The sequence below is a fragment of the Aspergillus stella-maris genome (assembly GCF_047715825.1).
Source record: "Aspergillus stella-maris strain CBS 113639 unplaced genomic scaffold BDV14scaffold_17, whole genome shotgun sequence".
Classification (NCBI taxonomy): domain Eukaryota; kingdom Fungi; phylum Ascomycota; class Eurotiomycetes; order Eurotiales; family Aspergillaceae; genus Aspergillus; species Aspergillus stella-maris.
Window position 1 is genome coordinate 192,500 of NW_027396811.1, and position 15,155 is coordinate 207,654.

The following is a 15,155-nucleotide window of genomic DNA, read 5'->3' on the forward strand; positions in this document are numbered from 1 at the left end:
CGAGCACGCTCTCTTCCCATTACGAAGTAACTGGTTCTGAACATTGTCGGTTTATTTATCATTTTATTCATCTAGATTTCCATCTATATATCTATCATGCCTGTGGCTCCACGCCTTCTGGGTAGGATTGCTCCTAAATCTTGCCGTCCGAGAACGAAATAACAGCCCACTTCCCACTCCATGCCCACTCGCGACCACCGGTGCCCTTACCGGGGTAAACCTTGCGCAGCTCCTCGTCTTGACCGGGCTGTAGGCCGACAACGACATCGGCCTTGCATGTGCGGAAGGACATTATGCGGAGGTCTGAGTGAGGGCCGAGAGGGCCGATAGCCTTTGTAAAGGGGGTTGTTGGATCCCATTGGGCCTGTTGAAGTATTGTTAGTAAGTGGAGGGATGGTGAGGGGAATGGGGACGAAAAGGACGTACATCGTTGGTGAGCTTTCTGTAGTTAAGGTCGCCCTTCAACAGGACGAGCTCGGATTGCTTCAAGTCCTCCATGAGGTCTGGGGCGAGGTGTGGAAGACGCCAGTAGCTGCCGCCGGTAGTCCAGAACGGGTGAGGACGGATGATGAGCTTGCCCTCGGCGTGGAAGTGGCTCCACTGGTCGAAAAGGAACTTGACCTCGCTGACTTCCTTCTCCGAAAGCGGTTCGTACGTCTTGCCAGACTCGTCGGGGGCAGTGTAGAAAGCCTGCGGGTCGGCGATGGCCTGGATAAGGTCCGCGAAGTCGCGGGGCACAACGTCGCTCACAAACCAGGGGATGAGCTTCGGGTGGAGGACAACTGTCGTCGCCATTCCCGAGGAGAGTAGGTATCCCGCGAGAATGAGGTCGACGAAAAGCTCGAACCCGGCGTTGTCAAGAACGATGTCGACACGGCGCTCGTGGTTCTTCTTCTCTGTTCGGGCCTGGCGGAGGGCGTTGAATGCGGCATTTAGGTCATTGACGAGGATGTTCTTCTCTGCCGACTTGCGAGCTTTGGCACCCTGTAGCTCTTGAATATCCTCGTAGGAGAGGTTTGTTAGGAGCGAGAGGTCTGTGGCATTACCCCATAGACAGATCTCGCACATCTCGGAGAAGACGAGACGGTCTGTTTCTTCGGTGTTATTGCCCTTCTCGGCTTCGACAGCGAGTTCCTTGTATCTGTTCGCTAATTCGAGGACAGCTGGGCGCGAAGACTTGAACGTCGACATTTTCTGGCGGGCAAAGACGTCATAGCTCTTCCAGTGCGTTGAGCGGGCAAAAAGAGTGGCGAGGCGTCGGTCTGTTTCCTTCTTGTTAGCTGCATGACTTACTAGTCAAGCACTATCCACAGCAACTCAAACTTACACATGTAGCACTCAGCCCAAAGCCACGACACATTATGCCACTTGGGGTTTCCGCGCTCCTCCAATTCCTCGTTGAACTCTTCGATGCCCGGGCCATTGTCTTCAAGAAGAGGACTGTATAGATATCACTAGTTAGTACCATCGTGGTTATACATGAATTCGTTATAGTAGGCAGCTCACGTTATCTGTCTATCATGCTGAATCTCATATTTGAGCTTCGCAAGCTCCTCAATGATTGTTTTTCCTTCCTTGCGCTTCTCCTCTTCGGTGACGTCGGCGACAGCGCGGTGGAGGTCATCAATGGCGCCAGTCTAGGTCACAATTGAGTCAGGAGCTGTATTGTACTTGGAAGGTCGATTTACTCACGAGAATGACAGGCCATCTTTCATTGACGGACTCATGACCGAAGCTTTTCGGGTCAGAGGTGAGAGAGGGAGCTGTGTTGGCGCGGGGTTAGTGCGATTCGTTGAGGTATATGGGACAGCGAGACATACGGACTTTAGGGTCGAATTCCATGGTGGTGGTAGGAATGTGTGTATGGTAGAGAAAATGAGAAAGTGAGGAGAGATGTAGAGAAGCAGAGACGAGAAGTCAAGGTACGCAATGCTCGGTAATATGGCGGGGTGGAGCTGCAGCGACAACTACTGGCGGGGCAGGCGGGGAGTCTAACTCCGCCTAGGCCCAGGGTACACTACATCATAGCTAATCAGGTCTATCGCTTTTTTTACTTTACATCATTGATAATGATTCCGCAAGCATGGTACTCATAATAAAGCCGTTCCATATTAAAACACTAAGCTTCACATTCTATCCGTTAGACACCATGAAATGGAAGGAGATGCTCCCATGGCAGATTGTTCCGCTATGCAAAATTGGAAAATCGTAAAGTAAGTATCGAGTACACTCATATACCGAGAATTCCACCCAAAAAGCGGACAAGAGAACGGTGGCGCGCTTGCGAGACCATGATTGTTCCGACTGGGACGGTAGTCGATGGACCCCAACGCCTCTTACTCCAAAAAGACTTATTCAGCTCACATCATCGACATCAATGAGCTTTGAGCATAGGCCTGCACATCGTCAGCGATTCATCCAATGTTTGAAGGAATTAAGTTACTTCAAAACTTACCATTGGCTTAATGTCGGGGTGAGGCACCGCCTCGAAGACCTGGTACTCAAGCTTGAGCTCTGGACCGATCTTGATGAAAGCACCCTTGTTCTCTGTCGTGTCACAGTACTTGGGAGCGGAGAAAACTGTGATGCACCGTCCGTCGTGCTCGATCTCGTATCCGTTCATGCGCACCTCGTGAGAACGGATAATGGCCTCAAGCCCATTGTTCTCGCAGAAGCGCTTGGTAACGTCTGGGCCAAACTGAAGACCAACACCACGCTTGCTGGGTCCACGACCAGGCTCCGTCTGGGGATCAGTCCAGAGCATCTCCATCATCAGCCCTTGCTGACCGGGCTGCTTCTGGCCGTGACGGTTGAGTTTCCGAATATCGTCCAGCGTCGTCTTGTCGTTGGAGAACAGACCGCCGTGAAGAACAAGGAACTTGTTACCGATCAAGGTAGCCAACGGAAGGGCTGAGAATGACTCGGAGAAGACCTTGAACATCGTTTCATTGTACTTGGCTCTGCATTCTCCTTCAAAACCGTACACCTTGTTCATATCGTCCGTTTCGTGGTTTCCGCGGTTGAGGAAGATACCGTTTGGTCGTAGCCACTTGTAGGCATATAGGAGGAGGGCAATCTCGGTAGACCATGAGCCACGATCAACAAAGTCACCGTTGAACAGGTAAGCGTGGGTGTCGGTCGGGTATCCGTTGAGGCGGAAGATCTCCAAAAGATCGAAGAATTGTCCTACAACCATCAGTGGGTGCCATCCGCAGGGAAGGAACGAAGCACATACCATGGGTATCACCACAAACAGTCAATCTCTTTCCTTCATCCACACCAATCTCAACCATTGTTGGCTCGGCATACACCACGTCCTTGACAGCCTTGACAATCTGGAAGGCGTATTTTCTGTGAATCTTCTTTCCGTTCTTGAACCGCTCAATCATGTCGTCGATGAATTCCTGCGTCATCTCTGAGCCCAACTTCACACCATCATATCCATCATCCACCGCCATCGCATCAATGTCCAAGCTCTCAAAGGCAGACGGCGGGTCTGCCACCTCGATAGCCTTCTCGAACTCTAGCCGCCGGACCAACTTCTCGCACTCTGTCAATTTTAACTTCGCATCGCGGTTGCCCGGTTCCCGCTTCAGAACGGCTTTGAAATCCTTCATCGCATCACGGTAGTTCAGAATAGCGCTGTTGGCGAGTGCTCGTCGCCAGTACGCCTTGACATAGTTGTTGTCAAGCTCGATCGCCTTGGTGGCGTCCGCAACCGCAAACCCGTAAGCCTCAAGTTTAACATGGCACTGCGATCAAAAAGAAACATGAGTTAGCTCATACGCTTCACTCCGACAAACCTCCGACAAGCTGAACATCACCGACGTACCTGAGCACGGTTGCTGAAGAATGACGGGTCCTTGTCATACTTCTCAATCGCTTGCGTGTAAAAATCGACAGCAGTGGGCCAATCATGCGAGACAAACGCCTTGTTCCCCTGCAGCTTCAGCGCAGTGGCTGCTTTGGCGTCTGAAGAGGCCATTTTAGAAGAGGTATTCGTCTAAGTCGTGAGCGGGGAGGCTGGAGGGGTTTTCGGCAAGAGAGCACGAGAGCGAAGAGGCGCAACAGGCCGGGTCGAACAAACCGTGGCGAAAAGGGGAGAAGGAGGAAGCGACAGTAAAGAGAAGGAGAGGAGATGTAAGGAGAACGATAACACAATGCTACCAGCGCCAAAAGAACGGACGTGGTGGCTGTCAGTGTCGATAATCTAAAAGTTGGGGTCCTTTTTGATGGGCGATTGCTCCGGTCTTGGCGTTTGCCGCATTCGAGAAGCATCGGCCGCCCGTTGGACGCTTTGTGAATGAGCAGAACCCTGCCTTTCAACCGCCAAACCTCACCCCTGTACCTCAACTTCATAGGACTGGAGCTTCTTTACCCGTGGCCACTGCAAGCAGAACCACCGCACCTATTTTTCTCCATATCATCGCCAAACCTGCATCTGCTCCATGTCCTTCTACGTCGCACCCAGCCAGCAGCGCACCCTCCGCGCCTGCATGGTCTGCTCCCTCGTCCAGCTACACAGCGTGAGCCTCCTAGCCTTTTCTCAACAACAATCCATTGACTAACTCTTCTGTTTCCCTAGAAATTCATGCGTGAAGGCTGCCCCAATTGCGACGAAGTCCTCGGCCTCCGCGGAAACAACGACAACATCCAAGAATGTACATCCCAGGTCTTCGAGGGCCTGACTACAATCAATGACCCTGGCACATCATGGGTCGCTCGCTGGCAACGACTTGATAGCTACGTGCCTGGTACATACGCAGTGAAGGTTACGGGATCCTTACCGACCGAGGTCATTGGGCATTTGGAGGACGCGGGGATCAAATATCTTCCTAGGGATGGGAGTACGGTCGAGGAGGAATAGACCCGAGCCCGGAGTTCCAATCGTTGAAGTAGCCGGAGCGGGCAGACTATACATGGTGTTTTGTGGTGGAACAGCGAGAGTGAACGTTGGAGGCATAGGCGTGGTTATTGTGCTATGCTAGGCAGAGAACACAAGATACCCGGTGTTCCTAAGTTTTCTGTCGATACTCTTTATTTGCACATATTTGGAGTTTATGGTTTTACTGGGCAACAGCTTGCGATTAATGCATTCGGAATTTACATCTCTTAACCGTGCCAATCAAGCGAAATTATTGTGAAGTCCGAATTGAAATTTTTAAGACTCTCAAATCAGAGAACTTAAGACTCATAGTATATAACTTTCATAAGATCTCAAGGAAACCTGCTCCCAAATACCATCATAACGCCAAGAAACAAACGATGCAAGCAATTAATCATCAGCAGAGGTTCGATAAGTAATCTACAACTGCTTAATGATCTTCTCGATGCTCTCGAGGAGGATATCAGCTGCGAGAAACAAGTTAGCCTAGCTCCGAACAAATTTGACCGGTGAATAAAATGAGAGAAAACATACCATGGTGCTTCTGGAAAATAAGCATCGGGCGCAACCGAACAGCGTTCGCGCCGCTACCACCAATGTTGATACCAACGCCCTTACCCTTAACCAGGAACTCGTCGCGCTTGGGGGTATCCCAAGCAATGAACGTTCCCTGCCCCTTACCACGGAGGTTCTGGAGGTGCTCCGGGTACTGCTGGGCAAGACGCTCCAGGCCGGAGAAGAGGTAAGCTCCCGTGGCGGCGGTGTTCTCAACGAGGTTGAGGCGCTGGATTTCCTCGATGATGCCGCGGAAGATCAGGGCGCGGGAGGGGTCGCCCATCCAGGTGTTAAATTGGCGGTAGGGCTTGTTGGGGCGCAGCGCGGGGTTGCCGTAGTAGTAGCCTGCTGTTTGGGCCTTCTTGGAGAAGGTTACCATGTCGGGGGGTGTTTGGAGGTTCCAGTGGTCGTGAGCCCAGAATTTACCCGTGGCGCCGACACCAGTTTGGACTTCGTCGACGATGAAGAGGACGTTGTTGCGCTTGGTGATTTCGCGGAGGCCCTGGAAGAAGGCGGGGGAGGCGTGGTTGTCTCCACCTTCAGACTGGATGGGTTCGACGACCACGGCGGCGACGGGGTTGTGCCATTCCTTGATGAGGCGTTCGGTTTCCTGCAGGCAGCGCTGCTCCTCTGCGGCGTTCTCCTGGGCGTACTCTTCGAGGGGGTACTTCAGGGAGGGGAAGGGGGCTTGGGGCCAGTCGAAGGCGGGGATGTCGAGCTTGTGGATGGGCTTGCTGCGGGTTGTAGACAGACTACCAAAGAGGCGGCCGTGGAAACCGGCCTTGAAGGACATGATGGAGAGCTGGGGAGATCCGGGCTGCTGGTTGACCATACTGGACTCGAGCTCTTCCTCGGTGAACTCCTTCTCAGGACCACCACGCTCCTGTTGGCGGTAGTACATGAAGGCAGCCTTGTAGGCGGTCTCGTTGGCGTCAGAGCCGGCCATGGCAGTGAAGACCTGGTCCAGGCCCTTGGGGGCGACCTTGAGGATACCGGTCTTGAGGATGTGAGACCAGTCAGCCGAGGGGAAGTTTCCGAGAGCTGGTCGGTTGATCAAGGAGTTGGCCATCTCGGGAGAAGCGGCGACCTGCTGGAGGTGGGGGTTGTTGTACCCGACGGGGATGGAGGCAATCTGAGCATAGCTGTGCTTCGTTAGTTCTATCTTTTCGTAGTTAAATGCATTGACCACATACACATCAAGAAGAAGGTTTCCGTCAAGATCGGCGATGCTAAAGTCTGATGTCAGTTCCGTAGATCACCGGCGCGCGAGTCAGATAAGGCGTACTAGTTTCCGGTGGACTTGGTGTAGTCCGCAAGCATGTTCAAGCTGCGGACATCAAAGACCTCGTTGAGCTCAGCAGCAGCAGCCTTGTTCTTGGGGCCAGGGATGGCGGTGGCCAGCTTGGGAGCAGCAGGCTCATTGGAGAAGAAAGGCTTCTCCGCAGCATGACGCTGAGGGGTAGTTGTGATGGTGCGAACAGCAGGGAGACGAGCGGAAGCCCGCAGCCTAAGGCCAGAGCGAAATACAGCGGCCATTGTGTGTTTTCTAAAGGAGAGTTGGAATTGAGAGGAGAAGAATGCTTGGGTGGTGAAAGAAAAGAGAGCCCTTGATGAGGGGATCTGCGATAAGAGCGGAGATAAGAGCTTCCTAGCTCGTCAGTCTGAGGCAATCGCTCGACCTTTCCGGTAGACAAAAGCAAAGGAGTAGAGATGCGGGAGGAAAAGGAGGTGTTATTGAGCCCAAGTCAAGATTTCCCAAAGAATTGCAGGGCATGCAGCTCTTATATCGTGCGGAACAAGTGGGATACGCCGTTGAGATCACAATGGCGGAGGGGGAGCTCTTGCTCCTTCGGCGATATCAGCCAATCAGGTGCATGTATTTCGCCGAGCATCATCCAGATCTCCAAAAGACGAGAAGGCGATTGATAACAGCTTCGAATCTTCTTTCCCTCTCTGGTGCGGTGAGTCCCACCCCCGGCGCGAGCTCCATTGGAATTCCCTTTTCTGGCTCCGAAGTCAGAGCGAAAGCGCCGAGCTGTCGCGGAGTTGCGGTGCCGACGGTGTAGATCTGACTGCTGGGCTGGGTGCGCCCTGCGCCAAAGCCGGGGTTCGGAACCAGATGTCTAAAAGAATGCTGTCGTCAGATGACCGTGGCTTCATCTATCCCAATTACATTTTCCAGTCTGTAGAATACTCATAGAGTCTTCTGCAACGAAGAATTCAAGTGTGCAAATCATTCAAACTGCGTTACCTTTCGCTCTCCCCACATCGACATCGCACCTAGGCTTTTCAGAGGTCAGGGTAAGCAAATCGGAGCGGGCTTCGGTGGCTGGCATCATTCTCGTTATTGCTATATGTTGTCCCAGGAACCACCATAAGGAAATCACATTATATACTCTGAGATCTAAGTCACGGTCACTTAGCACTTTGGCAACGTGCTTAATCAAGCCCTAAGTCGCTGATCTATATCTCAGTGCCCACAACTGGCGAAGCATGGACCGCGCAATTTAGTAGCCCCTAGTTAAGGCTAAGGTTACAACACTAGAAACCTTGTCCCTGTTCCAGAAGCAAGTAGATGATGGTAGGGTGGTCGGTGCGTGCTTGGCCCTCTAGGACCCCTACATTAGGTTACAGTCGGCCTTGTACCTAGATCGGGTATTTTCATGTGATGATGGCGAGTATCCTGAGTTTTACCGCAGTTTAGAATAATAATAGTCTGTGAAAATACTATCTGCGTTTAAATTATGTTTTTTTATTGCTTTATTGTAGTAACAGATATCCGCCCACCCAAGTCATAAAATCATGGTACATAGGAAAAAGTCAGTGATTAATAACGACATGAAAGAAAGTATGTAACAATGTGGATTACACTGATTCCCGAGATCGATAGGGTGGCGCATCCCGAGTCTCGCTTCTCATCGGGCTCGCCGGGGGCGACACCGACCTTACGCTCTCTTCGTGGATGAGATACACCTCGTCCGTTGGCACGGGCCTTTGAGCTCGGTTAGGTGAGATGATGAAGTCATTACCAGTCATCTGATCGATGGATCGAGATTCGCTGTGTGTTTCTACCTCAACTGTTCTGACCACCTTGAAGTGATCGCTGGGCATCTTTGTTGGAGTGCCCCAATGGCGTGAGTCCCTTGATTTGGAGTGCCCCGATAATGATCGCAACTTCCAAGATTGTCTGGAGCCCTTCGAGCGGCTTTGCCCGTTGTAGGAGTCGTAGGGATAGGCCGTACCGAAGAGACGGGGGATAAAGGAGTTAACGAGAGGTCGTAGTGCGGGAGCCGAGGCACAAATCTAACAAGGAAGAGGTCAATTAGCTGGTACTCTGCGGCGATGTTGATAGGGTTACATACCAAGCCGAGGTTGATTTCTACCGTGGCTGCGAGCAGGATAGGCCAGCCTTCCCATGTAATGTCATAAGAGGCGATCATACTCTTCCAGACGTAGACTGTTCGTATCGCACCAGCAACATCGACAACAATTCCCAGCCCAAAAATAGCCATCACTGCAAGGCGCTGTCGAGCAGGCAATTTCAATTTCCAAATCAGTGGCATCGGCAAAATAGTAGTCAAAACATCAGTGAAGATGTTGATCGTACTAGCAGAGAATACAATGGCGCCATCATTGAGGCAGGTGTGTGTATATTGTGGTTCTAGGTCCCAGTATGCGTGTATCGGGCTTTGCAATGTTAGGATGATGTTTCAACTCCGAAAGGTATGTGACAGGCGACCTACCGGCATTGAAATATACTGAAGAGTATAAAAAGAGCGCTGGACACAGCGACGACGGCCATGCCCACCAACATGGCAATATTATATGCTGAATAGATGCCCTTGCTACCCACGATGAGTAGGCGCTTGCAGAACCATAGCAATGAAAGCTTAGTCAAGGAGCAGGCTAAGGAAAACAGGATTTGAAAGCTGAGGTTCAGCTTGGAGACCAGTGATATCCAGTCCAGCGGCACATCCCAGATATGTCTAGTCCAGCCCCATTTCTCAGTCGCTATACAAAGGATAACGGCCATAGCGATTGTGAAGCCCTAGGCCTGGGTCAGACTGATTTCAATAATTGACACCAGTAGTTGGGGTTGACTTACCAAGCTGAGAACGATAAGGATGTCATCCAGCCCAGCAGTACAAGTGATTCTCAGTCGTGTGTATATGCGTAGGACAGTGATAGTTGTAGAAAAGATGAGGAAGACAATGCTCGCAATGAGCACGGCATTCCCACGAGTGGGAGGATCATGATAGTTAGGCGTGGGCCACTGGGCGAGCACTTCAAAAGGAGGGAGTTGCATTCTTGTGGACGATTTGGTTGCTTGCGCGAAAAGACGGTAACGGTAGGGTCGGATAGTTAACGAGGGGACTTTTCCCGTGGAGGTTATTGTCGGCTGGGTTCAAGTATCTGGAGCAAAGAGAGTATCGATACCGATGTCATCTCAGCGCATTGTCCAGGATGAATTGAGTGAGGGAGTAAAGAATGAAAGTTTCAAATGTGGCAGCCGAAACAGGAGGAAGGGACAGGCATATCGTGGTTTATTATACCCTCCCCTGTCCTGGCATGCCTCGCACCTGCATGAGGCGGGGGTTTGTTGAAGCCACTGCATCGGAGCCCGGAATTGGAGGAATTCAATAGCGTCTCGAAGATCCATGGATATCCTAGTGACCGATGAGCAGATGCTTTTAAAACTTTACGGCCATGATGGAATATCAATGGCTGATGCTGATGGTAGTATCAGATGAGGATCTGAGTACTCGAGGGTATATCCTCCAATGATCACACAGTCTGTACCTCCACTGATGTGTCGCGGCAGTGGCAGTTACTATTCGGAGTAAGTACCGTACCTATCACTGCTCCTTCGAACCCGGCCTGGATTGTCGCGAACCACGCTAAGCAGATCGCAAGCCCCATACAGAGTATAATCACTCTAATCATTACTGAAACGGACATAGCCCTGGATGCACGAAGACATCGGTGACACTCGTACTGTTCGTAATATCTCTCATTATTGATCCGTATCCGCGGTTACTTCGAGCTTGGTCCGAGGAGCTCGAGAGCCGAATAATTTTGGCGACCAGCAAAAGTGGTGTGATTTGATCGAGCTGCTAGTCCAATGCGTAACCGTGGTCGCAGATTTCGACACTTAATGGATAAGGGTCGTGGACCGTAAGCCGAGGGGCCGAGCCAATCAGGCACACAATTGTGATCTCGGCCAGAAAGGAAATTGGGAGTGAGGTTCACCAATGGAGCAGGGTCTCGTAGTCTCCGGCTGGTGGCAACACCGGCGAGAGAACATCAGTTCTCACTGACTCGCGGCCACCCCGCGCCAGTCGTCGTGGCCCTCCTCCGTATGCATGGACGATTCAGATAGATGGGATGACAGGGGGCTTGTGACTCGCGTGGCGTCCGGCAATGTTAAGGCTTAGTGTCGGGAACTCTTGGGGAACTTGAAGGGCCAAGAGGAGTTCGCTGCTAGACAAGAGCCTAAGCGTCTTTAGCTCATACTAAGGCTGTACGCCTGACAGATGTCACTGAACGGCTCGCATGTTGCATGGGGTACTTCGATGATACTTGATTCTTGGAAGTAAAAAATAGGCTTTCAAGCAAGTTGGCTGAATTATTCGATAGTCCAGAGAAATCTTCCGCAGAGCAAAGTAATCAAGGCAGCTTCAGGTTCATGTCTGTCTTACCTAGCGCACGTGCTCCCAGACAACCAGTTTTTACCAGAGTACAATTCTCTATATAACGATAATTGGGGTGGGTCCGCGGCCCTGCGAGTACAGAGTATCGATTTTACGCGTGCAGTATACGGGCTACACAAGGCTCTGGTTGCCGCATGCCTTTTTCTCAGCCTTGCACCCCACCAAGAACGTCAGAGCTCTCTGCTCGAGCACTTATGAGAGTTCCCGAGGTTCCTTGCTCTCACTTCCGTTGATCCGTCCAACCACTGTCAACTATGGGCTCTACTGGAGATCCCGTCGGGTGTGTGGGTATCCCCTTCGTTTCTGGCTCCCGGTAGATCATGGGTCCATAGTGGTCATTGCTTAATTTTGAGCCAGCTACTGACCCAACTACGAGGTATCTGCCCGTATGTACGTACTTCCTACTGCTGTTTCTGGAATGTCGTGATCTTCTAATGAACGCATTAGCCGTTAAAGACATCCGTCGCTTCTTTGTTCGCACGAGTCACGGTTTGCAGTCTAGTCTAGACTTTACGACTTGTTGGTCGGTAAATGCCTCAGTAATTTTCGGAATCTCACAGTTCGTTTGATTTTCCCCAGTTCAACTCAGGGAGCCCGGTCTACGGCAATTGAGGCGAGATCATTACCGATACGATCTCGACAGTCTATCGGCTTGTGGCCTGTCCGTTATCCATCTGAATTATCTATGCGAGAGCCAGTAGGACGAACGGCATTATCTCATAAAAAGCCTTCTCGAGAAATATGGGTTCAACGCATAGAAACCTCTAACCGCATCAATCGGCGTCGGTACTCGTGGCGATTGCCCTAGTGGCCTCCAAATCTCCTTGCAATTCCCCAATCTTCAGCTCCAGCGCGGCAACACAGTCCGGTCCCAGTGGCAGTCGAAGGTATTCATAATATGTGCTTGCAGTTTGCACGATAGCCCTTCCCGCCTTGTCAGGGTCCCCTTTAAGAAACGCTGAATCATCCGTCCAAGCTCTGCTCATAGTGACCATCTGGTCTACTGCCGTCCCTTTATAGGCGTCACTAAAGCCGTTCTCCAGGTAGCTAGGGGTGAGGCACCGGCCTGCGAAGGGGGTCCGGAATGCTCCTGGCTCCACAATAAGGATTTTAATGCCGAGTGTCTTGACCTCATGCGAGAGCGCTTCATGCATAGCCTCGATCGCAAATTTGCTGGCGGAATAGGTGCCTCGACTGGGGCGGGCGATGAAGCTGTTGTTCTCGACCCTTCGTCAGCCTCTCCAGATCAATCATCCTGAAAGATGTAGGTTGAAGCATACCCTGCCCCACTGCTAATCAGGATGACCTGACCGGATTTTTTCGCACGCATCACTGGAAGACAGGCGCGGACAGCACGAAGAGGGCCATAGAAGTTTACCTCCATTTGAGCGCGAATATCAGCCTCACTTTACACCAAGTCAATTAGCAGTTTCGATAAAACAGGTACTTCGACTACTTGAAATACCCACCTAGTATCTTCAACGCCTCCAATAAACGCATACCCGGCATTGTTTACCAAAACATCAACATCATGCTCTTGGGCACACTTCGCGAACATATCAAAAGCATTTTGCGCACCAGGGTCCAACTCAACCCATATCCCACCCTTATCGGAAAACTCAGGGTATCCTTGCTGAGCTTTAACAGCGTCACGGGTTGTTCCAATAACCTTATGGCCTGCTTCAAAGGCTGCAAGGGCAAGCGACCTGCCGATGCCCGATGAAGCGCCCGTTATCAGCCAGGTGCTAGGTGAAATGGCCATTTTGCTTGTCGCGGGCTTGCTGGGGTCTTTGAGCTCCCCATGATGCAACTAATATTCCTTATATACTGAAGAAAAGCGACGTAGAGGTACTTGGTACCTCACCAAGGCGAAAGTATAGATCTCGGACTTAGGTACATTATCTCCATTCTAGGGTAAGCGCGGAATACCGATCGGGGAAGGAAACTGTGTGTAAGCTGTTCGGATTTTCGAGGTTAACTAAGTAGTTATTTAAAGCTGACAAAAAAAAGTAAGCAGATTATTCCACTAATGGCAAGTGAGCCTCGGAACGGTTACAGGTTGGCAGAGTGTTTGCCTATGGAGGTGGTGGTGTCATGGTCGGCACTACCTGGATACCTAACATACCAGCTATCCTCGTTGAGCGCAGTGAACCTCTATCTACTAGATATCAAGCAAGTAAAGACAAGCGATGAATTTCTGCGATCAGTTTCGATTGCGGGTTGGTTTGTTTTAGGAACAGGCCGGGTTATCGTACTTGAGGCTGCGGAAATATATATTCGACCCCTTATCAGGACATTGTTTGGGAGCAAACCACGTCGATACTTCCCATCAGCGCGCAAGGCAAACTGACTTTGAGTGATGATTTGGGACATTGTTAATCAATGAGGAGCTTTTTTTGATGTTCATAACATCTTCTGTACCCGGTAGAACACTCTAGGTAAGGGGAAAGTCTCCAGCGTACTCAACGTACTCAAAATAAGAGGACAAAAGCAACATTGGCCGACAGCGTGAAAAGCCATGAGAGACCTACGTGGATGGACTAGACAATGTAGAATAGCCCACCAAAGATATGATGCAGTGATCATTCCATCTTTAATTTACGCGAATCCGCCTAGTAGGGCTGACTAGCATGCATGCTCGGCTCCTGCAGGAGCTTAAAGCTGACGAGCGCTGAGTTGTATAATGTAGACTAATTATCCTGGACCGCTGTACTTTTTCTGAATGCATCCGGGATTCGACATTTCTCAGCGTGAGGGGCTGCAGGCTGCAGGAGCTTAGGGCTTCGGCCCCATCAGACTATGTATAGTAGACTGCTGGGTAGAAACTAGAAAGGCATCCCCGCATTACAATGCGGTTGTTGGCGGCATCGCTTCTAGAGCTGAGACTGCTGCTCGGTGCTTAATGTAGAGATTTTGCTAGTTATCTAGCGCTCTGGATGAGCTCGCGAGCGCAGCATGGAACCCTAGAAAACTGGCTATCGTGGGTTGAGGTCTCCTGACTTCCTAGCTTGAGAAGGTCGGTGGAAGATATTCGGAGGAGTCCCTTGGGGCTGTAATAATCATGCCCGGTTAGAATTGGACTGTTAGTGTTGAGACGTTCTTGGACCCCCGCTGCAGCCAAGTATTCTGCACGGGCCAAAAGTGTCAGCCTCCGCACAGGGCTGTCAGTAATCAGTCTATAGTACCAATACCATGTCGTTCATAGTTAGCAGTGTGTCTCCGTGTAAGAATATTGAGGATGAGGAAATGCGGTGAGCGATGGTTCCATTTTTTGCACGGTGCATTTCTCATGTGGTACTCTGTGCGATGGTACTCCCGCAACGGCTCGAAGCATACTCATCATTTTGAACGTGAGCATCCATATCTAGTAGACTTTGCAGTCAACAATTACCGTTGATCGCTTGTTGGAGCATTGCTTAGGCTGTTGATTAGTTCAGGCGTGCTGTAGCTTGTACAACACATTGACATGCCCGGCAAGCTATCCGGAATCCTTCGGGCTTGGGATTGGATTTGGAGAAGTATGAGCTCGCAAGCCATGAGATTGACCAGGCTGAGTTCAAGGTTTAGTTGAAAAGCAGATGAGCACAGCGACCCGCAAAGCTGAAAACTGATTCTTCTCGATTGGTGCGGTCGGGAACAGGCCTGAGTGGTGAGAATTCAACTCTGTTGAACGGTTCAACTTTTCGACTCCAACTTGATCCTTTGGGCCCCGGGGCCGAGTGAGCCGGACCGTCTAGACAGCCAGACTAAACTAGGTTTTTCATGCTTGGCGTGAGGGCTGAGCTGAGCAGAAAATAATGCAGCAGTCCTTGTCGGTCAATAGTGTTCAACTTTATGCGAGAGCCCCTGAAAGCCAAGGGGAGTGCCTGGCCATGGACCAACCAACGTTGCACGACGATGACGTATGGTGAAACAGCCACTGGCAGAATTGGGCGTGTCATTTCCCGCGTCTCTCATTCTGCCGCGTTTTGGTGGATTCTCGGGCACGCCGTGGGCAACGCTCC

General features: G+C 51.1%; 5 protein-coding genes across 5 annotated transcripts; 1 reads left to right on the plus strand and 4 right to left on the minus strand.

Annotated features, from left to right (window-relative positions):
* Nucleotides 1-133: 133 nt before the first annotated feature.
* On the minus strand, nt 134-3,985 carry ppt1 (protein serine/threonine phosphatase PPT1; the record flags this gene model as incomplete). Its single annotated transcript, XM_073771108.1, has 8 exons — nt 134-364; nt 427-1,262; nt 1,328-1,440; nt 1,507-1,637; nt 1,693-1,763; nt 2,452-3,186; nt 3,236-3,752; nt 3,833-3,985. The coding sequence occupies 8 exons, from the start codon at nt 3,983-3,985 to the stop codon at nt 134-136; spliced, it is 2,787 nt and encodes a 928-aa protein (XP_073629752.1).
* Nucleotides 3,986-4,448: 463 nt separating this feature from the next.
* Nucleotides 4,449-4,867, plus strand: spt4 (transcription elongation factor SPT4; the record flags this gene model as incomplete). The annotated part of the gene is made up of 2 exons (XM_073772999.1): nt 4,449-4,526; nt 4,586-4,867. 2 exons carry the CDS (start codon nt 4,449-4,451, stop codon nt 4,865-4,867), a joined length of 360 nt encoding a protein of 119 aa, XP_073629753.1.
* Nucleotides 4,868-5,110: 243 nt separating this feature from the next.
* Nucleotides 5,111-7,136, minus strand: gatA (4-aminobutyrate transaminase gatA). Its single transcript, XM_073776607.1, has 4 exons — nt 6,726-7,136; nt 6,634-6,669; nt 5,420-6,582; nt 5,111-5,352 (listed from the first exon to the last, which is right to left on the minus strand). The coding sequence occupies exons 1-4, from the start codon at nt 6,974-6,976 to the stop codon at nt 5,306-5,308; spliced, it is 1,497 nt and encodes a 498-aa protein (XP_073629754.1). The 5' UTR covers nt 6,977-7,136; the 3' UTR covers nt 5,111-5,305.
* A 1,150-nt stretch (nt 7,137-8,286) lies between these two features.
* On the minus strand, nt 8,287-9,841 carry BDV14DRAFT_34997 (uncharacterized protein). The gene is made up of 4 exons (XM_073776608.1): nt 9,546-9,841; nt 9,184-9,488; nt 8,803-9,127; nt 8,287-8,743 (listed from the first exon to the last, which is right to left on the minus strand). Exons 1-4 carry the CDS (start codon nt 9,744-9,746, stop codon nt 8,306-8,308), a joined length of 1,269 nt encoding a protein of 422 aa, XP_073629755.1. The 5' UTR covers nt 9,747-9,841; the 3' UTR covers nt 8,287-8,305.
* Nucleotides 9,842-11,924: 2,083 nt separating this feature from the next.
* On the minus strand, nt 11,925-12,913 carry BDV14DRAFT_188727 (SDR family oxidoreductase; the record flags this gene model as incomplete). Its single annotated transcript, XM_073771109.1, has 3 exons — nt 11,925-12,363; nt 12,432-12,557; nt 12,621-12,913. The coding sequence occupies 3 exons, from the start codon at nt 12,911-12,913 to the stop codon at nt 11,925-11,927; spliced, it is 858 nt and encodes a 285-aa protein (XP_073629756.1).
* Nucleotides 12,914-15,155: the final 2,242 nt, after the last annotated feature.